General features: G+C 36.2%; 1 protein-coding gene across 4 annotated transcripts in view; it reads left to right on the top strand.

The window, feature by feature from the left end:
- The window catches only part of IL1RAP (interleukin 1 receptor accessory protein), a 144,816-nt gene extending 120,932 nt beyond the window's left edge, over positions 1 to 23,884 (top strand). Inside the window, exons 9-13 of one of the 4 annotated variants that reach the window (XR_010584867.2) lie at positions 10,546 to 10,695; positions 12,329 to 12,472; positions 22,577 to 23,155; positions 23,441 to 23,524; positions 23,615 to 23,884. Coding sequence is in view for 3 of the 4 variants with exons in the window: in XM_005545406.5 (XP_005545463.1) it covers positions 10,546 to 10,695; positions 12,329 to 12,472; positions 22,577 to 23,295 (1,013 nt within the window). In the remaining variant the exon portion in view is untranslated. Of the gene's footprint in view, positions 1 to 10,545; positions 10,696 to 12,328; positions 12,473 to 14,934; positions 18,148 to 22,576 lie in introns of those variants that run through there. The other 3 variants (XM_065539712.2, XM_005545406.5, XM_005545409.5) reach the window with 3 other exon arrangements.
- The last annotated feature ends 391 nt before the right edge of the window (positions 23,885 to 24,275 follow it).

The following is a 24,275-nucleotide window of genomic DNA, read 5'->3' as shown; positions in this document are numbered from 1 at the left end:
TGAACTTTAGAGTGGTGTTTGTTTGTTTAGTTTCTTAGGATTTTCCATATGCTTGATTGTGTCTCCATAATAAAACAGATTTTTACTTCTTCCTTTCTAAATTTCATAACTTTAATCACTTTTTACTGTCCATTTCACTCTTTTGGACCTCCAGTACCATGTTCTGTAGAAGTTATGAGAGCAGCCATCTTTGTGTTGTTTCCAAATTTAGAGGGCAAGCTTCAGTTTTTATATATAGGATTTTTTCGTAGATGACCTTTATTTTCATGAGCGTTTTTTTTCATTTTTAGTTTGCTGAGAATTTTTTTTATGAATGTGTTGAGTTTTGTTTGATTCTTAACTGGATCTTTTGAGAGGATTATATGTTTTTATTTTTAATCTCTCAGTGTGATGATTTATACTTACTGATTTTGAAATGTTCATCCAATTTTGCATGCCCAGAATAAGCCCTCATATTGTCATGATTTATTGTCCTTTGTATATATTACTGGATTTGATTTGCCAATATTTTGTCGCAGATTGTTGTTCATGTTAAGAATTTTTTTCTTTTTTCTTTTCTTTTTTTTTTTTTTTTTTTTTGAGATGGAGTTTCCCTCTTGTTGCCCAGGCTGGAGTACAGTGGCGCAATCTCAGTTCACTGCAACCTCCACCTCCCGGGTTCAAATGATTCTCCTGCCTCAGCCTCCTGAGTAGCTGGGATTACAGGCACCTGCCACCACACTGGCTAATTTTTCTTTGTTTTTTTTTTTTTTTTTTTTTTTTTAGTAGAGATGAGGTTTCACCAAATTTTGCTCATATCTTTGTTCATGAAGGATGCTGGTTTGTAGCATTCTTTTCTTGTAATGCTGTGACTAATGTCAGGGTTTAGCTGGTCTCATTACATGAGCTGGATAATGTTCCCTCTTCTGTGATTATGTGAAAGCCTGTGAGTAAAACTGGTATTATTTCTTGCTCAAAAGAATTACTCATATATCTATCTGGGCTGTTGTTTTCTTTTTGGGAAAGCTTTTAATTATGAATTCAGTGTCCTTTTTAGTATTGAGATGTTCTGTTTCTTCTTGTGGCAGTTTTGGCTTTCAAGGCATTTTTTTTCTATTTCATCTAAGTTGTCACATTATTGGCATACTTTCCTTTAGATTATTTCCTATTATCCTTTTAATGTCTGCAGGATTTTTAGTGATGCTCCACTGTCACTCCTGATGTTAGTAATTTGTGTTTTGCCTGTTTTTGTCCTTCATCAGTCAAGATAAGGGTTTCTCAATTTTGCTAATTTTTTCAATGAACATATTTTTATTGACTTTTCTCTGTTGTTTATATATTTTGTTTTATTTACTTTATTTTTATACTTATTTTCCTCTTTTTGCATACTTTGCATTTCATTTTCTTTTTTGTCAATCATCCTAAAGTATAAGCTGTATCATTGATTTTTAAGTAATTCTTCTTTTCCAATATAAGTATTCTGAGCTATGAATTTTCCTCATAGGATTACTTTAAATCCAACAAATGTTGAAATGTTGAGTTTTTGTTATTATTAAGTTCAAAATATTTTCTAATTTCTCTCTTCATTTCTTTTTGACCTAAAGGTTATTTTGACATGTGTTAATTTAAACACACTTGGAATTTTCTAGATTGCTTTACTACATTATATATGAAAATTCATTTGAATTTTAGTGTTGGCTTTATGTTCACTCTTGATAAAGTTATTCGTAACATTTCATGTTGTCATTTAAGTTTAGCTAATGTAAAAAATTAGAAATGAAGATAAAAGTCTGGGAGCAGGTGTCTCCGACTTAGAACTACCTGAAAGAACTACATTATGGAGTGGAGAAACATAGGTTTTTGTTCTAGATAGACCTGGGTTCAAGTTCTGGACTCAGTGCTGGCTGTGTATATCAACTGGTACAAGCCTTCCTTTTCTTATCCTTCAGGTACAACTTCCAGGGTATCTGTGAAAACTGAGGCAATGGGGAATGAGAGCTTTGTCACAGTGCTGCACACTTGATTCTAATTTCTAATCTCTTATTTAGTTCCGATGTATCCAAAGAACATACCTTGCATGATTTTATTCTTTTTAAGCTTATTGGTACTTTAAAAAAGAAGTATTTGCAGACTACCTATCTTGGTAAACGTTTGCTATGCATTTGAAAAAGACGCATATTTGTAGTTTGAAGTGTGATGTCCAGTGAATGTCAACTAAGACGATTGGTGTCAATGTTGTTCATGTCTTCAATATCCTTACTGATTTTTCCAATATACTTTGTTATTCAGTTATTAAAAGAGAGAATGGTTTTGAAATCTTTATGTATAATAGGGATTTTTCCAATTCTTTCTTCAGTTCTGTCAGTATTTGTTTCATGTATTTTGGAACTGTGATATTTAATACATGCTTATTTAGGATTGACATGTCTTTTTGATGAATTGACTCTTACATTGTGAAATGTCCATTTTTTTCTGTTAATATTCTGTGTCTAATATGAATGTAGCCATTCCAGCCTTTTTTGTTGTTGTTGTTGTTGTTGTTGTGGGGACGGAGTCTTGCTTTGTCGTCCAGGCTGGAGTGCAGTGGCGCGATCTCGGCTCACTGCAAGCTTTCTTATAATTAGTATATGTTTTTACCATTCTTTTATTTTACCTATCAGCATCTTTATACTGTTATACTTTATACTTAATGTATATCTCTTATTTACAGCATATTATTGGGTATTGGATCCAATCTGATCATTTCTACTTTTTAACTTGAATGTTTAATCCATTTTTCTTTAATTATGAATATGACTGCCTTTAAGTTTGCCATCTTGCTATTTGTTGTCTACCTGTCTTTATTTTTATCTCCTTTAGATTAATTGGTATTTTCATTGTACTTTATTTTATCACTTTTTTGGGGACTTTTGGCTCTTCCTCTTTGTTTGGGGCTTGTTTTGTTTTGTTTTCTCTAGAGTTTATAATATTTTCCCTAAACTTATCGGTTTGTCTTGAATTAATCACTTTACATATTTTATGAGAAACTTGCTATGGCATATTTCCATTTCTTCCCTGTCATCCTTTGTGTTGTGCTATAATACATTTTGGTTTTGCATGAGTTACAGGTACTACAATGTATTGTGAAAGTTTGGCTTTAAATAACTGTCTTCTAAGAAGTTAAGAACTGATAACATTTTTAAAATTTATTTGCTTATTTTTTATTTCTGACACTATCCATTCTTGGTAACATTTTAATCTAAAGAACTATTTAATGCTTCTGGTGATGTACATCTGCTGGTGACAAATTCTCTTTATTTTAATCTAAAAATGTCTTATTTCATTTTAATTTTTATATTTCAAAACTCTACTAAGAAAGTTTTCAAATATATGGAAGATTTTAAGGAATTACACAGTGAGCAGTAATTCAACCTACCTAGATTCTACCATTAACATTTTGTTATCTTTGCTTTATCACATATCTATTCATTCTTCTGCCAGTACATCAATCCTTCTTATTTTCTGATACATTTCAAAGTAGATGCAGACATCAGTAAACATTTAAGCTCCTTATCATTATCAATATTTTAATATTTATTTGTAAGTTTCTTTTCTAGGTAAAATTTGCACAGAATAGCAAATTACATAATTCAAGTGTACCATTTGATAATTTTTGAGAAATACATATATATGCATTATCTAATATCCTATTAAGATAAAGAATATTACCATTACCAGAGAGTAACATTCTTCCCCCATCAGTCAATCCCTTCTACCCCCACCTTTCTCACCTCCTCCAACAGTACAACTGTTTTTATTTCCTTTTTAGAATAATTTTTTTTTATATTCTAGAACTTTATGTATGTGGACTCATACCAAATGCACTATTGTATAACTGTACTTTCACTCAGCAAATGTTCTTGATATTCACGCATGCTGTTGTGTGTATCAGGCATTTGCTCCTTTTGTTTGCCATGGAGTGGTTTTGGTTTGCTTTTGTTTTGTTTAAGAATGCAGAATGATTTGTTTATTCATTCTCTGGGTGGTGAGCATTTGGGTTGTTATCAGTTTTGGGGTCTTTTGAATAAAGCTTCTGTGAACTTTCTTATCCAAGTTTCTTAATGGACTGCTGCTTTTACTTCTCTGAGATGAATAACTATGAGTGGAATTACTGACTTAGTTTTATTAGAAACTGTTAGACCTTTTTTTTTTTTTGCTCCAAGTGGCTATATCATTCTATATTCCTCCATCAACATATTTACATCTTAAGGATTTGGTGTTGTCAGCCTTCTTCATTTTAGCAATTATAGGTGAGTGTATGGTGGTATCTTCTTGTAGTTTAATTCTTCATTTCCCTGATGTCTCTAAATATTGAGCACTTATTCTTCATGTGCTTATTGGCCATCTGTATGTCTTTTGTGATGTGACTGTTCAAACATTTTGTTCATTTTATAAATAGTTTGTATTTTATTGTTGAATCTTAGCAGTTCTTCATCTGTCCTGGATACCAGTCCTTCGTCAGACACATGTTTTGCAAATACTTTTTCCCAGTCTGTTGCATGACAATTTGTTTTTGTAGTGGTGTATTTTAATGAGCAGAGGTTCTCATTTTTATGAGATGTAATTTATTAACTTTTTCTTTAATGATTATTAATTTCTGTGTTCTAAGAAAGCTTTGCTTACCCATAGTCATGAAGGTTCACCTGTGTTTAGGCCAATAGTCCATCTCTTTTCTTTTTTTTTATGAATGGTGTGTAGTAGAAATGGAAGTTCAATTTTCCTTTCATAGTCATATCCAGTTGTTCCACAATTAATTGGAAAGATTTTTACTTTCTCATTATGTTCCTCTGGTGCCTTTGTCAATATTTTCACAGGATATGTTGAAAGTGTATCTATTTCTTTTCTTTCAGCCCTTTAAGGTATTCCATTGCCTCCTGGCTAATCTTATTTAAAATGCAAGCGGGGGCCGGGCGCGGTGGCTCAAGCCTGTAATCCCAGCACTTTGGGAGGCCGAGACGGGCGGATCACGAGGTCAGGAGATCGAGACCATCCTGGCTAACACGGTGAAACCCCGTCTCTACTAAAAAAATACAAAAAAGTAGCCGGGCGAGGTGGCGGGTGCCTGTAGTCCCAGCTACTCGGGAGGCTGAGGCAGGAGAATGGCGTAAACCCGGGAGGCGGAGCTTGCAGTGAGCCGAGATCGCGCCACTGCACTCCAGCCTGGGAGACAGAGCGAGACTCCGTCTCAAAAAAAAAAAAAAAAAAAAAAAAAAAAAATGCAAGCGGGGCAGTTTTTGTTGTTGTTGTTCTTGATTATTTTTGTGCCCTTTATGTATTTGTTATATGTTTTTCTTTGGCAGATTTTAATATCACCTTTTCTTTATTGATTTTGAAAATCAAATTATGATAGCCTGTGGTGTCATTTTTGTGTGTGAGTGTCCTACTTAGAGTTTATTAAACTTCTCAGTTCTATATGTTTATATTTTTCCTTTAATGTGAACAATTTTCAGCCATTTTCTCTTCAAATATATCCACCTTTCCCCCTCACTCTTTCTCTTCTTTCAGGACTCTAGTTAAAATTAGGATAGACCACTTCTATCCAATTAGTGGCGCCCACATGTCGCTGAAGTTGTCGTTTTTTTTGTTTCTTCCTTTTTCATCCTTTTCCCCTGTCTGTGTTTGTGTAGTTTCCAGTGTATGCTGGCCATTTTCTTTGTGATGTCTAATCTATAGCATTTTCTTTATTTCAGAATTGCATTTTTCAACTTTTGAATTTCCATATCTTCATTGAAGGGTCCCTATTGATATTTTCTATTCGCTGTTCACAATGTTCATGGTTTAAAAAAATTGAACAAATACACATAGAATACTCATTTTTAGGTGGTCATCTGATAATTCCACCATTTTTGTCCATTTTTGTTCTGTTTTGATTAGCTATCTTTTTATTAGCTAATATGGACTTTCTTGCTTTTTTATCTAGCTTTTTAAAAATTATATGCTGGATATTATGGGTGTTACAATTTTGAGTTCTGAATTTTGGAAGACAGTGTTAAATTTTGTTCTAGCAGGTAATTAAATTACATGCATAACTGCTTGCTTTTTAATAAGCGTCTTATCTTTGTTAAAGCAGGTCTAAAATAGCCTTTTGTGTAGAGTTAGATTGGACCTACTTCTAAAGCATGTCATACCTGGAGTCTCTAATTAATATTGGGGAGCTAAACAAAATCTCTTCACTCTGAGTGGCCTGTACTCAACTGTCTCACAGCCCTTCGTGTGCTCCTAGGGTTGATCTGTTCCCAGCTGTTCTTTGCCTAACCTTTTAAAGTATTCCCCTAAATATGTGTAGCTTTGTATTTGGCCAAAGACTCGAGGTAATCCTGTGCCGATTTCTAGAGTCCCATCTCTAAATAGTTCTCTTGTCTATAAATGCAATCCAACTCAACAGCGCCTTGAACTCTAATTTCTATCTCCTTAGCTCAGTGTGACCACTTTCTTATTTTGGCTTTCTCCTTTCTGTGCCACAGTTTAAAAGGTGCCTTGAATCAAAAAGCCAGCCAGGCGCGGTGGCTCACGCCTGTAATCCCAGCACTTTGGGAGGCCAAGACAGGCGGATCACGAGGTCAGGAGTTCGAGACCATCCTGGCTAACACGGTGAAACCCCTCCCCCCGTCTCTATAAAAATACAAAAAAAAAAAAAAAAAAAAAAAAGCTGGGCTTGGTGGTGGGCGCCTGTAGTCCCAGCTACTCGGGAGGCTGAGGCAGGAGAATGGCGTGAACCCGGGAGGCGGAGCTTGCAGTGAGCCGAGATTGCGCCACTGCACTCCAGCCTGGGAGACAGAGCAAGACTCCGTCTCAAAAAAAAAAAAAAAAAAAAGCCAGAGTGATCGTGGGCTTTACCTTTTTTTGTCTTTTTCTCTCACAGATCACATTCCTGTGTTGTCCAACTTTTTTACAAACTGTATTTTAGATATGGAAGGAAGACTAGTCCAGTACTCAGTACTAGTTACTCCTCTAAGAACAGAAGCTGAAGTCCAAAGTGCACGTTTTAACACACTATAATAGCCAAATCAGTAACATCTGCTAGTCAGTTTAGTCATAGGTCTCTGGTTTATCATAATTTTAATAAAGCATTCCCTTTGTTTACAACTCAGGGGAATGGCCATTACCACAGTTCCAAAAATTATCCATCAGTCCCAACAATTTAGCACGGACTAGCCATGGGTTCTGTGGCAGGGGACACTTGGAAGTGCAAGCAGCTGGCATTTAGTTGGAACATGCAGTGGACAGCAAGGCTCCAACTGCAATAATAAAGATGACGAAAATCATTCAGATTTCCTAGAAGAAACATGATCGTAGAGCAAGAACTCAAAACAGGGAAAACACCAAGAGCTAACCAAGGTGGTTACTTGGAAATTTGGGCTTTGAAGCCAGTTATTTACATGGAACTCCAAAAATGATGGAAAAAATTCCAATTCAAGAAGTAACAACAAGCAAGTAGCTAAATTTGGCTACATCCTGAATCAGATTGTTAGTAAAATCAATGAGAGAAGGAGCTTAGGAGTCCAGTTTGGTCATATTGCATCACGTCTTTCTGATAGGAAATTCTTTAATCTGGGATTGCATCGGAGCGAAATCTTTTTGTCAAAACACCTGAGGGTCCAGCTAGGCAGTCAGCAAATACAGTCTAAGGGTCACTCTTTCCCTGTAAGCCAGCACTGCTTTACCTGAAAGCCCTGTAGAGAACTTCTTGCATGTGACTTAAGCTATTTAGAAAATCCAGCTAGTAGATTATTTAAGAGTTCGATATGTTAAGTAGCATTAGTGACTCCTTGTTATCAAGATAGCTCTACAAAATACAATCTGTAAATATGACACATGACTGTATGACACAAAACAGAATTAAAATGCCCCATTAGAAATAAAATGGGCAGTAGTAAAACGAATGGGGCAGAGGGAAATTTATGAGGGTAATTGATCTCTCAGTCATTAAGCAAGCTCTCTTACTGGCATTTTAAAAAAATCTATTTCAGGTAAGTGCAGCCAACAACAACCTCCACCCCCATTACAAAATGTTCATCCAGAGGGAGCCAAAATAACTGAACAAATAATGAAAATAACAGTGGAAATTACCCTATTGTACTGTTAACATAAAGTACTGAGAAATACCAAGGACACAGTGATTTTCATGCCAGCTATCCAAATAGATCTTAGTAAATTTTCAGCAACTGCACTATCATAGCTTCTGGAATTTATGATGGAGTTTTCGTATTTTAAGGTGCCATTATTCATGGAAGGAGTACAAGAGTACCTGATAATAATTTTGCACTGCTAAGTCCCATGCTATACCTGTGGCAGGATTAATAGCCTCAGTTTAGGGTAATAAAATCAAAACTCTGTGATTTGCCCTTTAATAAGAGAACTTCAGATTCAGCTCCAGGCTGCTTACCATTTTCTGCTTTGAAGAGGTACCTTTTTAAAAAATGATTTCATAGATGTGAGGCTGGTCTGGCTGTAACATCTGTCACCTCATTAATCACCAGGGTAGATTCAGCTGATCTGGCTAGCGAGGCCGGTGTCCCCTTCCTCCCTCACTGCTCCACGTGACTCCTTCCCAAAGCTGTGCCCTCAGTAGAAGAGGATGACCATCCACAATAGAGGGGTACTTGTGTTTGTCAAGGGTGTAAGGGTAGCTGTGCTCCCCTGCTAGAACCTCCAAACAAGCTGTCAAGGTACATAAACGTGATTTTATTACAACTGTTGTATGATCAATAATTGAGCTTCATCGTGATGGTGTTCAAAGATCCCTGCACTTTGGAGTCAGGGAGCCTCTATAGCAATCCCAGCTTTGAATGAGATTCTTCTAAGCTGTGTCTCAGCAAGCATTTAACATCTACAGTGTTCTAGGTGCTTACAGAAGCCTTCCCTCACCGTGTTATACAGTACACCTCCCTTGCTCCAGTCCCACCCTTCAATTATCTCTATCACATTACCATGGTTTGTTTCTCTTATAGCACTAATCGCTATTTAAAATTAACCAGCTGATTTACTTCTTTACATATTTACTGCCCTGAATTAGAATATTAGCCACAAAAGGGCAGAGACCCTTTCCGTCTTATTTACCGTTGGATCCCCAGAAGTTTCTGGCAAATGGTAGATGTCAATAAATAATAATCAAATTGACTAATGCACAATTTAAGTCACTCCTGCTTCAGATCCAGTAAATACACTGTTCCTCCTTCAAATACTTAAACTTCATTATCACAAGCTAAGAAAGCAACTAAACAAAATTGTGAAACATAATTTAGTAATAGGCTTCTAAATACCCTAGAAGTGTAAAATCTTATATCTGGAAATGTTCATTGAGATAGTAGGCATTCTAGGGATATCATGGATGAAAAAGACATAATCTGTACCTGAAAGACTGTAAAGGTATAGTTTATGGGGAATGAGAGGGAGTGAAGAAGCTGGCCTGTAGACAAATTACAATATAATAAGTAATGCTGTAATCAAATGATAAACAAAGGGAAGAGTAAGAATTTCTACAAGGGAGAGCCAGGTTGCAATAAAAATTTTATTCTATTAAAGCTTATGTAAAATAATGATGTTCGAACATGGACTTGGAAACTAAAAAGAGAAAGGACTTCCAGCCAGAAGTCACAGCATGAGAAAAAGGCATCATATTAAATCTTCCTGATGTTTTTGATGAAAAAGCAATGGTAAATAAGAAAGGAAGGAAGGTGGTTAGTAATTTGGTTGCGACAGACCTTGATTATAGGGCTAATGAGTTAAGATCTGGTGTTTAAGTAATTGAGAATTACCTCACTGTCTTTCTGATACTTCCAAAGAAACTGCAGAGGTGCCTATAATATAAAAAATAAGTAGATAAATGCGGAAGTCTGTGTATCACCAGATATTGCAAGTTCATCTCTAGAATATGTACTGAAGAACTGTGAGCGTGGGAGATCACTTCCAGAACCAAGCATATCCAGCATTTGGTGGATATCCTCTGCTTCTGCACAGTGAAAATAATGTTTTTGAGGCCTATTTCCAAGTGGAAAGGAAAGATAATTAAGTTCCTTTCATACTACACGAGACAAGAGAAGGAAACGAAAACTAATGGAAAAACATTAAGGTTTTTACTCAAATCAGCTGCATCAGCAATTAAAATTCTACCAATGCCATGGACTTCTTCAGGTAGCAATGAGAGCTCCATCCCAAGACATGGACAGAGGATGGAGTGATAATTTTCAAAACTATTTTTAAGGAGATTTAGGTGTCAAATTGTGACTTGAATTAGATGACCTTCTAAGCCCTTCCTGATGTTACGGTTCTATTTTCATTTATAGATCATCAAAGACTATTCAAATACAAAACACTTTCTATGCCAGGTTCTGGAAACAAAAAGATAGGTATAACACAGTCTGGTATTTTTAAATAGTGCTTAAACTCTACAATGTTTTCTCTGATTGTTCATACATAGGCAGGCGCATAGCTAAGCTGCTGGGCTTATCCAGCCATTTGCCGGGATGATGGGTCACTGTGGTCACCACACAGAAATCAATTCTGTTTCTTTGTTGTTCATTCCAGTGCCGGCTCCAAGATACACAGTGGAACTGGCTTGTGGTTTTGGAGCCACAGTCCTGCTAGTGGTAATTCTCATTGTTGTTTACCATGTTTACTGGCTAGAGATGGTCCTTTTTTACCGGGCTCATTTTGGAACAGATGAAACCATTTTAGGTAAGTAACAGAAATTTGACATAAACCTCTTGTACTGTCATCTTTAGAAAATATGTTGGGGACATGGCACAAGTATACATATGTAACAAACCTGCACGTTATGCACATGTACCCTACAACTTAAAGTATAATAATAATAAATAAATTTAAAAAATAAAAATAAAAATAAATGAATAATATCTAAAGCTGAAATTTAAAAATGGTAGTATTATCTGATTTATAAATATTAGGGATTCATAACAAAAATATGAAAAAGCATTGGTGTGGAAGAGACATGAGATTGCTTCTATGCTTGATAGCCATAGTCATAACACTTGATCTTTTGAAAGTATGTACTGTATTAATTTGAAAATAAAAATAATTATTCAATGAAAAAAAAAAAGAAAATATGTTGGGGAAAAAAAAAGAAAACATATTGATTTGAAAAACCTAAAATAACTGGAAGATTTAAGCAGGCTAACTTTAATTTCAGCCCTTGCTATTAAAAATCTTTCCGAAGATTATTATTCTGTTTTCTTGGATTAATTAGTGAGTTACTCTAAATTAACAGTGTCCAAATAGAAATATAATGCGAGCCACTTATCTTCTTAAAATTTCCCAGTGACCACATGTGTAAAAGTAAAAAGAAACACGTAAAAATAATGAATTGACTAAATATGTTTGTAATACTATTTTTTAGCATGCAATTAATAGTAAAAAGTTAATGAGACATTTTACAGTCTTTTTTTGGTACTAAAAATGTTCCAAATGTAAAATGTATTCTACTGTATCCTCATAGCACATCTCAATTCAAACCAGCCACATTTCGGTGAGCAATAGACTCGTGGCTCACGGCTGCTGTATTGGACAGTGCTGATCCACACTCCTTGTACTCAGACAGCGATCTGTGAACCAGCAGCAACATCATGTGTAGCTGAGTAGAAGAAGAATCTTAGACCTAGCCGCTACTGACTCAGAATCTACATTTAAACCATATTCCCAAGTGATTCATGTGTACGTTGACATTTAAAAAGCACGGCTCTAGTGCAAATTTGCCTAGTGAAAAGAATAGAGCATTTAAACATACAAATTCGTAGGTCCACACCATAAAGATTTGAATTCAGTAGGCTTATGGAAGAAACACAGAATCGATAGCTTTTAATGAGACGTGATTTTTCTAATTAAGCAACTTTGTGAACGATCGGTCTATTAAATCTAATTATATTTTTAATTTTAGTTCTTTTCAGATATAAATAATTCAGGCAGTTTCACAAAGTTTTGCTCAATTTGTAATTTTAATGTATTAATGAGTAATATGCTTGGACGGGAAGTTGAAATTTTCTGTACAGTATTAATTGCCAGTCCCTATGATTTACCTTCTGGCTTTGTTAATTTACAGTTGAATAGGACAAACCTCACTCTTTTTCCACTATAAAGCAACCTGTAAGATGAGAGTTGAGGATATATCAGATAACATTCAAAATTATACCTTCAAATAGTCGTTTTGCCTGGAGACTTGTTTCAAGTAGAAAATCTCACTGAAATCTGCCTCATAATGAAAATGTCTAATGTGCAGAAGTTAGATTTAAGAAAAAAATGTAATGGTATTAAGAAACTTTCCTAATTTGCATTGTATCCGTGTTCCTTTTGCTAGATGGGAAAGAGTATGATATTTATGTATCCTATGCAAGGAATGCTGAAGAAGAAGAATTTGTATTACTGACCCTCCGTGGAGTTTTGGAGAATGAATTTGGATACAAGCTATGCATCTTTGACCGAGACAGTCTGCCTGGGGGAAGTAGGTATTTCAGATGAGTACAAATGATGCTACCTTGAAAGGCAGAGAGAATCATTAGTTTTGCATTATGGGTGAGAGTCGTGGCACAGCATCTTTGGATATTTAATGTCCGATGCTCTTTGATGTAACAGACTCCTCTAGAAATAAAACTACATTGGAAGATGTATACTATTCAACTCAGTTTATGGTATTAAAATATTTTCCCTTGTAATCTTTCAGAGCTGCATGTCAGAAAAGTGTGGAGGCACAGTGAATTAGAGCTCTATTAAAGGGCCATAGCTCTAAACAGCCTGTTTATTCACATTCAGATTTTTCAGTTTAGGCTAATCTGCAGTGGTTTGTCTAGAATTGTTTTGATTTGTTTTGTTTTTGGAAAGACAGAGGTTTACTTGGTTTTACTAAAACTGAGTAGCAGAAGAGTGTGTGTCGAATTTTTCCATATGTGATTCACTGATAATAATTACAGTATTTTCCTATGGCATTTGCTCTTTTTTTTCCCCATCACTTTTCTTTTCAAGCAAAATAGTGCTACTCAAATTCCCCTTTTCCTTGGGTCTGTTTCTTCTTCCTGTCAGCTTACACATTTGAGGGTTACTGTAAAATTTTATAAGAGCCAGTGTAACTAGAAGGTTTAAAAAAAGAAACAAAGAAATGCTTAAATTCTTGAATGTGTTAAAATAAAAGTACAACTCCTTTTTAGATCCACACAGTAACACACAAAGTAATTTTTTGTTGGTGTCTTTTTAATAAATATATGTTACATTCCCAACCCCACTGTTAAACTTTGTCCTGTTGAATTGCTTGTAATATATCTAATCGTAAGCTTGACAAACCTATTTTATTCCTCTAAAATCCTGTTCACATTCATCATTTAACAGTTTTTAAAAAATATTTTATGGATAATTGAGATAGACTTGAAATTTATTCTCATTTTGATTTAGTTGGATCAGTTATTTTATCTTCCCAGTCATCATCCAAAAGTCCATCATAAGACATTTCTTTCAGTATGATTTTTCTAGGAAGTTATGACTTAATTATACAGTTAAAGGATAAATTCCACTCATCCTAATGCTTTATTTCCCCAATCATTCATTCACCCATTTGTTTGTTCATACAGCCATTCAGTAAATTCTTATCTACCATGGAACTGGGTAAGACCGTCCAATAGGGGTTGATAATTCTTTAAAGAATTCACATTCTACATAATTACTCTAAATCTTGCTTTTGTTAATTAGCTTTTGCACCCTTTTTTATTCTCCCTGCTGCTCTTACCCAATCTTCTTTGACTCTGGGTCTCTTCCCATGCTTACACATGCTCAGCCTCCAGTGCCACTGCTTGGAACACACAGTCATTCCTGGATTCTCCTCCAGGCAGTGCATGCTAGATTTTAATTGCAAGACTTTCCCTACTGTTTCTGAGCCTGAGAAGATTAAGGGGCAAAATGACTTCATGAAGGAATATAGCAAGACATATATATAAGTTTCCACAATACTAGTAAGTTACCTAGAGTTGGCAACCATCTGAAACGCAGGTAAAGGACTATGCAATCCTGGATAAGCAACTGTGAGGAGATGGATTGGTTCCGAGAATTTAGTGACAGGAACTAATCAGGGCCCTTGACAGCAGAATAAAATTACATTGCATTTCCATTTTTCCTGCTTTTTCTTATTTTTTCCTTGAAGAAAGCATTTGCCTGTTAGTGCAAGTAGACACATCATCTAGCAGCTGCCGAAACACAAGGCTTTATAGTAATCATAGGAGTTTGAGAAGAAAGATCCAGCGATTAATTTAAGCTCCAGAGCAGAAAAAAGTAGAAAGCCAACCTGAAGATGTGTTACCAGCCAAAATGTCATTCAGTTGGCTAGATTTTTTTAAGCTTCTATTCCAAAGACAGTGATATTAGAGTCAGAGAGGTATCCAACAATAGAGAGGGACTTTCAGAAGATGAAGGTCCTTCCCTTTGTTGTCTTGTCCTAGCAAAAAATAAAATTCTATTGTTTTGATTATATAACATATATCTTTTTGAATGTCCATTTGGTTCTAGAGAGTTTATGCATGGGTTTCTTTGGGGAAGACAGGGCTCATGAGCTGATGTGGCTAGACCATAAGGTGCCACACACATTGAAGAAACTGATTTCAGTATAATGTGTCTCCTTCTTGTGTCTCAAGTATTGCTTTTGAAGATCAAGGTCACAACAATATACTACCTTTTGGCTTCATGCCTGTTTAGAATTCTTTTTAGAAATATGTGTATATGGTTTCTGGTTTCCCTGAAGACAGTGGTATTTAATGGACAGAGTTTGCAGGTATAAGGATTAAGTTGTTCAAATTTTTGCTGGTAAAAAGTTTCACCTCAGTTCTTAGGCTGGTACCCTAAGTTCCCTACATTTGTTCCTCACACCCCAATGCTTTTGGGGAGTTTTTGGCCAACACTAATCCCCATGGTTGTTTTCTTTCCCAGTTGTCACAGATGAGACCTTGAGCTTCATTCAGAAAAGCAGACGCCTCCTGGTTGTTCTAAGCCCCAACTACGTGCTCCAGGGAACCCAAGCCCTGCTGGAGCTCAAGGCTGGCCTAGAAAATATGGCCTCTCAGGGCAACATCAACGTCATTTTAGTGCAGTACAAAGCTGTGAAGGAAACGAAGGTGAAAGAGCTGAAGAGGGCTAAGACGGTGCTCACGGTCATTAAATGGAAAGGGGAAAAATCCAAGTATCCACAGGGCAGGTTCTGGAAGCAGCTGCAGGTGGCCATGCCAGTGAAGAAAAGTCCCAGGCGGTCTAGCAGTGATGAGCAGGGCCTCTCGTATTCATCTCTGAAAAATGTATGAAAGGAATAATGAAAAGGGTAAAAGCAACAAGGGGTACTCCAGGAAGAAAGAGTCCCCCCATTCTTCCTTCGCAGTTTATGGTTTCTTAGGCAAAAATGATGGTCTAAGCCTCCCACTAGGGATAAATTTAGGGTGACTGTGGCTGACTATTCCGCTTCCTCAGGCAATACTAAAGTTTAGAATGATATTATCAACGTTCTGTCACCAGTCTGTGATGCCACTGTGTTCTTTGCAGGCAAAGACTTGTTCAATGCGACTTTCCCCTTCTACATTGTCTATCCCTGTTTTTATGTCTCTATTCTTTTTAAAATCTTAACATATGGAGCAGCCTTTCCTATGAATTTAAATATGCCTTTAAAATAAGTCACTGTTGACAGGGTCATGCGTTTCCGAGTATAGTTTCCTTTTTATCTTATTTTTACTCGTCCGTTGAAAAGATAATCAAGGCCTGCATTTGAGCTGAGGATAATGAACTTTTTTCCTCATTCGGCTGTGTAATACATAACCACAGCAAGACTGACATCCACATAGGATAATACAAAGCAGTGTAACTGAAAATGTTTCTTTTAATTGATTTAAAGGACTTCTATACCACCCTTGCCCTCATCTCAGGTAATTTGTGTAATATATGTAAACTTGAAAAATATTTCTTAATTCTTGTTTTTGCTCCAGTCAATTCCTGATTATCTGCAGGTCAACCCACATTTTTCATTCCTTCTCCCTATCTGCTTATATCGCATTGGTCCTTTAGAGTTTGCAGGTGGCTTCACACTTGGTTGAGTCTGAAAGAAAACCCCTTAATGGTGCTATAGAGAGGGAGGTAACAGAAAAACTCTTTTAGGGCATTTTTCTGACTCATGGAAAGAACACAGAAAAGGATGTTTGGCAATTTGTCTTTTAAGTCTTAATCTTGCTAATGTGAATACTGGGAAAGCAGTTTTTTCTCATTTGTTTTTGTTGCTCCATTGTGAAGTGTGGAGGTCAGACTTAGTGACCTTGAGAGTCGCTTTTGGCATTAATATTCTAAGAGAATTAACTGTATTTCCTGTCATCTACTCACTAGTGCAGGAAATATGCTTGCTCCAAATAAGTCAGTATGAAAAGCCACTGTCAATGAAAGTTGTTTTGTTTGTTTTCAGTCATATTTTGCTGTTTTTAAGACTTGGAAAACTAAGTACAGCGTTTACAGAGTGGTAAATATCTATGTTACATGTAGATTATACATATATATACACACATGTGTATATGAGATATATATCTTATATCTCTACAAACACAAATTATATATATATGCATATCCACACACATACATTACATATATCTGTGTATATAAATCCACATGCACATGAAATATATATATACATATATATAATTTGTGTGTGTGTATGTGTGTATGTGTATGTATATGACTTTAAATAGCTATGGGTACAATATTAAAAGCCACTGGAACTCTTGTCCAGTTTTTAAATTATGTTTTCACTACAATGTTTTTGTGTCAGTGTTTTCTGTACATATTATTTGTTAATTCATAGCTCACAGAGTGGTAGTTGTCATAGTTCTTGCCTTCCCTAAGTTTATATGAATAACTTAACTATTGCTACAGTTTTTCTGGGTTGCAGTGGAATTTGCTGTGCACGGAGCCTCCATGGTCACTGCTAAGCAGTAGCCGGCCATCGGGCATTAATTGATTTCCTACTCTATTCCCAGCAGACACATTTAGAAACTAAGCTATGTTCATCTCAGTGCTCAACTATTTGAACTGTTGAGTGATAAAGGAAACAAATATAACTGTAAATGAGTCTTGGTATCCTGTGAAACACAATAATTCATAATTTAAGAAAGCCCTTATCCCAGTAGCATGAATGTTGATGAACGAATGTAAAATTATATCCTATATTTAAGTGCCCTTCATCACTATTGAAGTTCATAATAAATCATTTCCCTATATAAGTGTTATTGATTATTTTAAATTGAAAAAAGTTTCACTTGGATGAAAAAAGTAGAAAAGTAGGTCATTCTTGGATCTACTTTTTTTAGCCTTATTAATATTTTTCCTTATTAGAAACCATAATTACTCCCTCTATTAACCCTTCACTTACTAGACCAGAAAAGAGCTTATTCCAGATCAGCTTTGAATATCAATTCTTACATAAGCTTTAGGCAAACAGGGAATAGTCTAGTCACCAAAGGACGATTCTCTTGCCAATGCTGCATTCCTTTTGCACTTTTGGTTTCCATATTTATCCCAAATGCTGTTGGGCACCTCTAGAAATGCCTTGATGTGTTTTCTATTTATATTCCTGCCTTTGGTACTTAATTTTACAAATGCTGTAATATAAAGCATATCAAGTTTAAGTGATATGTATCATTGCAAGAGAATTTGTTTCAAGATTTTTTTTAATGTTCCAGAAGATGGCCAATAGAGAACATTTGAGGGAAATGGGGAAACATACTTGTAATTTAGAGAACAAGAACAAACCATGTCTCACATTTTTTTAAAAAAACTTAATAGTTTTCAATAGATGCTATAAGGACCTTCCATGCCCAGGTTAACAAAGAACTGTGATATGTAGAGTATCTAATTACAAAATCATACAACATTTGTTTAATTCTCTTCTGTATTGTAACTTAGATGATTCCCAAGGATTCTAATAAAAAAATCACTCCATTGTATTGGGAAACAAAAACATCATTCGTTAATTACTTATTTTCTTTCCATAGGTTTTAATATTTTGAGAGTGACTTTTTTATTTCATTCATGAACTTTTGTATTTTTCATTTTTCATTTGATTTGTAAATTTACTTATGTTAAAAATAAACCATTTATTTTCAGCTTTGAATTTTATTTTGTGCATGTGTTTTATGTCTTTATTTTCACATTTGGTCATAAATGAAAACAGAAAGAATTGATTATTATACTCACAAAGAAATATGAGTCACATTAGTTAAGTTTCATTCTGAGATAAATCTGAGCAAAATGGGAACTTCATATCAAGAACATTTTCTTTACATGTAGGTAAAAGTTACTTAAGTAAAAAGAATTGCTCCAGAATACTAGGACATATTTTGTGGGTGTATACGTGTTTATGTGTGAATATGCATGTGTATGTGCATGTGTATGTGCATGTGTATGTGCATGTGTATGTGCATGTGCATGTGCATGTGTATGTGCATGTGTATGTGCATGTGCATGTGCATGTGCATGTGTATATGTATGTGCATGTGCATGTGCATGTGCATGTGCATGTGTATGTGCATGTGTATATGTATGTGTATGTGCATGTGTATGTGCATGTGTATATGTATGTGTATGTGCATGTGTATGTGTATGTGCATGTGCATGTGCATGTGCATGTGCATGTGTATGTGCATGTGCATGTGCATGTGTATGTGCATGTGTATGTGCATGTGCATGTGCATGTGTATGTGCATGTGCATGTGCATGTGCATGTGTATGTGCATGTGTATGTGCATGTGTATGTGCATGTGCAGAGAGACAGAAAGACCGTCAGAAAGACGGAGAGATACGGAGAGACAGAGAAAAAGGAGAGAAAGATTATTTTAAAACAAAGGAAAACAAGCTTCTTCCTTTTTACTCAACTTGGAACTTAGGTAGCTTACAGGAATCTTTTTCGTCTAATAGGCTTTAATGCAATCCCATGGTAGTTGCTTTGGAAATAGATAAAATAAAAATAATGTCATGACTTCAATTAATTGATGATCATTTGAATCAAAGATGCATTTCTGTCACAAATTTTGAATAAATCAGTGATGAATATTTGGAAACATATTTTATTTTCAGTTAATTATACAAGTCCATAGTGATAGGAATGCCTTTTTGCTTTTAAAAAAATCCCTGGCCGGGCGCATTGGCTCACGCTGTAATCTCAGCACTTTGGGAGGCAGAGGTGGACGGATCAAGAGGTCAGGAGATCGAGACCATCCTGGTCAACATGGTGAAACCCTGTCTGTACTAAAATACAAAAAATTAAGCAGGCATTATGGTGTGCGCCTGTAGTCCCAGCTACTCGGGAGGCTAAGGCAGGGGAATCACTTGAACCTGGGAGGCGGAGATTGCAGTGAGCTGAGATTGCACCACTGTACTGCAGCCTGGTGACAAAGCGAGACTTCAGGAAAAAAAAAAAAATCCTATTTGTTCATTTTACTGAGCCCCATAACATACTCAGAATTGGTTAGCTTAGTAAAAATTTTTCTACTGAAGAATTAATTTTCCTCTTGCAAACCAGTCCCGAAAGTGTAGGCTTAGGATCAACAGATCAAAGTTCCAAGGAAACAGATTTCTTCTCAGTTAGAAAACAGCTATAAAGCAGAATTCGACACTGATGGAATTCACTATCTTTGGAAATACAGGTCTGCCATTACCAGAGGTGTACAAGCAGTTATTTGATAGATTTTCATTGAGATTTTGTATATGAGTTTTTTGCATTGGATAAGTGGTTTTGAGTCTGAAATTGTTTCCAACCCTGAACATATTAAGTGACCTATTAGAACATACTGGTGACTCTTTGGAAGATTCAACTTCAGCATTTTGCATATGATCTACCTGGCTGTGATTAACCTTCCTTAAACTCTCAAGATATTTTTTCCATTATATACTGACGTCACTAGCTCTTTAATGCAAGTAAATGCACAAAATGGTATGAGAGATGCATTTAGCAACTAGTCTATGTTATTTCTCTGTGATTTATGCAATGTGTACTGTGTGCTAGAAATTTACATGTAGGCATCTAATTTGTTTATCAGTCCTACAAGTTTATCATATGCATTTTATAGATGGATGAACTAGGACTCAAAAGATATTAAGATAAAAATAGAGATAAATGGAGAAAGCGATATTTGAAACCACATCCAGTTTCCAAGTTAAATATTTCCTTTTTTCTAGACTTCAAGTTTTAAGAGAGAAAATGAAAAGACAGAAGTTTGCTGTTCTTTTATCTACTAATAACTCATCCAGAGGAGAAAAAAAAATTACAGTCCTAGTTTTCTTCTAAGTGAACTCCATGGAAATTATGACTTTTACAGGCAAGAGCATTCTTGAGTATTGAAGAGTTCTCAGTCACACAACATGACTTCAAAGCCAATTTGGTACCACAAAAGAAAACTGATCTCATTATTATATGGCCATACCTCATTTTTTGAGCCAAATAGAATAAACGGGCTAAATTACTACTCCTTCTCCAAGTAAACTTTAGCATTAAAAAATAATAGCTCCTATCTTCAAATATGAAGTTTTGACAATATGGAAGGTATTTTTAAAATACACCATAAAGTATGCAACTTCCCTTACAGTATCAAGTGAAGATCCTTCAGTATAGCCCAAGACCTTTCTGAGAAGCATCTTCTACATTTGTTCCTCATTGTCTAAAATTCCACCACTCTTATCTGCATTTAGCATTGTCCTTTTTCAAATCTAAATTTTCTTACTTTCTGGATGGAGTACCAATGAAAGAAAAAAGAGCAACAGACTCAAAAGACATGTTTTAAGAAGATCTGGAACAGTGTTGTATTTTAAACAACAATATTCCTATTGGCAAAAACATACATTTTCCTAAGGTGACTATTTTGAAGTGAAACATCACATCACACGCACACACACATTTGCATGAATTCTCTTTGTTGACAAGCTAACCATGTTGCCTTAAGGTTATTTCACATTTCTCAGGAGCCGGGAGAAGCAGTAGACGTCCCACTTTCGTATTCTCTGATTTATGAGAGGCAGCCTCATAAGATTCTCAGTAGGACTAGAGGGGTCTGAAGAGTTACTAAAACACATGCACATGTGCACACACTCATACACACAGAAGGATTTTAATGATAAGTGAGAATTTTTATTTATCTCTTAAGAATGAATGAAACAAAATGTCTCTAAAAACATTTTTGCACTCTTGGTTAAACCAATCAAAAGTTCTCAAAACTTGAGCACATGTCTCTCCAATTTCCCTTCAAATTCATGTTAAATCCACTGATTGAAAAACAAACAAACAAAAAACCAATAATCTGTAAGAAGCACAGCTCCCTTATTCCCTGTCAAGTTCACAATGACCAATGCAAACTTTCAGTCTGTCTTCAAAGGCTGAAAGTCTCTCCATTGCTGTTTCATCCCTGGACCAGAAGCAGAGGTGTTCACCTTCACAGTGTGACTCTGGCACATGTTTTCAAAGTTATAAATGGCTCGGATTTACAATTCAATTGTGAATTTTTTTCTTTCAGGATGGCATGTTCGAAGCTCCTGAATCTCATAGTGAGTTAAGCATTACATTCATTTGAAGAACTTTCCCTTGGAATCTGTCCAAATCCACCTTGATAACATTAGAATTGAATGGTTTGCCAGAAGTCTTAGCTGCTTGACAAATTCTTACCCATTGTCATTGTTTTTGCCCGTTTATTTCCAATTCTTCACACACACACACACACACACACACAAAGAATTTAATTGATAACAAGATAAATACTATGAACCACTATGAACTGTCTGATGTTGTGTCCAAAAATGTTAAGTATCAAAGGGTGTAACTGAGAATCTTAGGAGGTGATAATTCCTGTTGCTCTTTGCTGATCAGACTATGTCAGGAGCATTATGTTCACTCCTGTTCATAATACTACTCTTAGGAGACACATCTATAAACTGAACATTATCCAGAGGGAAATGGTAAACATGCAGAGGAAATGTAAGCCCATGCCATTTATGGAATAAGAGAAATATTCTGAAAATATTTAATCTAGATATAAGAAGAAAATACTACAATGGTATAAAAATAGTTGTCAAATATTTTAAACATTTAAAGATTCAAGATCTGACCACCAGATAAAATTTGCAAGAAAGAAGATATCAAAACAAGAAATAATTTGTAAACAGAGCTGAAATGACTTGCTTTTGAGGGTGGTTAATATTTTGACGGTAGTTACTTAATTGCCCACCGTGTGTGTGTGTGTGTGTGTGCATGCGCGCGCGTGTGTATGTGTGTGTATGTCTTTTAAGAAAGACATTCAAGAAGGAGAGTACTGCAATGAGGGTTTTGCAGGTGGAGAGAGAGACTGAGCTCAACTACCATACCATCCTTGAAGGTAGTAAATTCTTAGCAACCATTGGTAAGAGTGGTGTAGAGTTTTTTGACTGGGTAAATTATTCAGCACTGAGATTCTGTCGTCTCAGGTGTTTGTTCACTGCCTGTCCTCCAGAAGATGGACAATAACGAACTGAAATATATGTAAGTTTTCACTATACATTATCCTGTATTTCCGTTTTTCTATAGATACAGTGGAAGCAGTTTTTGATTTCATTCAGAGAAGCAGAAGGATGATTGTTGTCCTGAGTCCTGACTATGTGACAGAAAAGAGCATCAGCATGCTGGAGTTTAAACTGGGTGTCATGTGCCAGAACTCCATTGCCACCAAGCTCATTGTGGTTGAGTACCGTCCCCTTGAGCATCCGCACCCAGGCATTCTTCAGCTCAAGGAGTCTGTGTCTTTTGTGAGCTGGAAGGGAGAAAAGTCCAAACATTCTGGCTCTAAATTCTGGAAAGCTTTGCGGTTGGCTCTTCCACTGAGAAGTCTGAGTGCCAGTTCCGGCTGGAATGAGAGCTGCTCTTCCCAGTCTGACATCAGTCTGGACCACGTTCAAAGGAGGAGAAGCCGTTTGAAAGAGCCCCCAGAACTTCAGAGCTCAGAGAGGGTTGCAGGTAGCCCTCCGGCCCCAGGCACAATGTCCAAGCACCGAGGGAAGTCCTCTGCCACCTGCCGCTGTTGTGTCACCTACTGTGAAGGAGAGAATCACCTTAGGAACAAGAGCCGGGCAGAGATTCATAACCAGCCCCAGTGGGAGACGCACCTCTGTAAGCCTGTTTCCCAAGAGTCAGAGACTCAATGGATACAAAATGGCACCAGATTGGAACCCCCTGCTCCCCAGATCTCAGCCCTTGCTCTTCACCATTTCACGGACTTATCCAATAACAATGACTTTTATATCCTATAATTACTGTGTGTGGTGGGTGGTGGCTACCATCTCTACCAACCCTCTGTATGTCATGAACCTGTGGGAAAACCTGACATTTTTATCATCTAATGGACTATGAGATTTCTGTCCCCTTTATTGATTTTTAAAAACTGTTTATTTCTAGGAGACAAAAGACCTGAAGGACCTGAATCCAGAATTATTGCCTCTAATGGCCTCAGAAGAGCACACTCTTCTTGGGCCCTAGAAGGTCAGTATGTGAAAGTTGCCTAAAGTCTGATCCTCTATCTTGTCCAAGGGTTTAAAACTGAGCTAAGAATTTAAATATGTTTCTTTTCAGTATGTTGATCGACCTCACGTTATAAGTCAGTCAGGTGTACTTGGGCTATGATACTTACAGGGCGCATGCTTCCCAGGGAGCAGCATGGAGAGGAGCTGGTTCTGGTGGAAGCTGTAGGATGAAGCTCAACAGAAAACCTACAGCACATTTTTCCTCAAAGAACCAAACATACCCACCCAGGGATACGTGGTGTTCTCTGTCTCACTGTAAACTAGTGTTCTCTAAACTTCCTAACGTTGTTAGCATCAATAAAATTCTATTTTTACGTCATTTGATTTGTGCTAACAAATTTTTACATCTCTCTCACCCTTCTCCTTTCTATGATCGTTGTATTCTTATCCGGAGAGTTTTCCATTTCGGGAAATTGAGATTTGGTTTAGGTACCAGAAAAACTAAGGTGCCTTTTTTGGTTCTCTCTGACATGTAATGGGAGAGATGTGGAAAACAACCCAAAGAGAGGGAGAACGTGACTTAAATGAAATGGAAGTTTACAAGAATCTCATATTTTTAGAACTGACAGATGAAAAAATCAGTATTGTTAGGAATGTAGTGTAGAGATGGGTGCCTCTTCCCATTCAGCCTTCTGAGAAGGGATAGTAAATTCAAGTGCCTACAAGGATCAGAAGGTAAGAAAAAAGAGTAAATGTGGCCAGATATCAGC

The sequence above is a fragment of the Macaca fascicularis genome, chromosome 2 (assembly GCF_037993035.2).
Source record: "Macaca fascicularis isolate 582-1 chromosome 2, T2T-MFA8v1.1".
NCBI classification, from domain to species: Eukaryota; Metazoa; Chordata; class Mammalia; order Primates; family Cercopithecidae; genus Macaca; species Macaca fascicularis.
The sequence above is the reverse complement of the archived record's forward strand: the minus strand, read 5'-3'. Positions and strand labels throughout refer to the sequence as shown.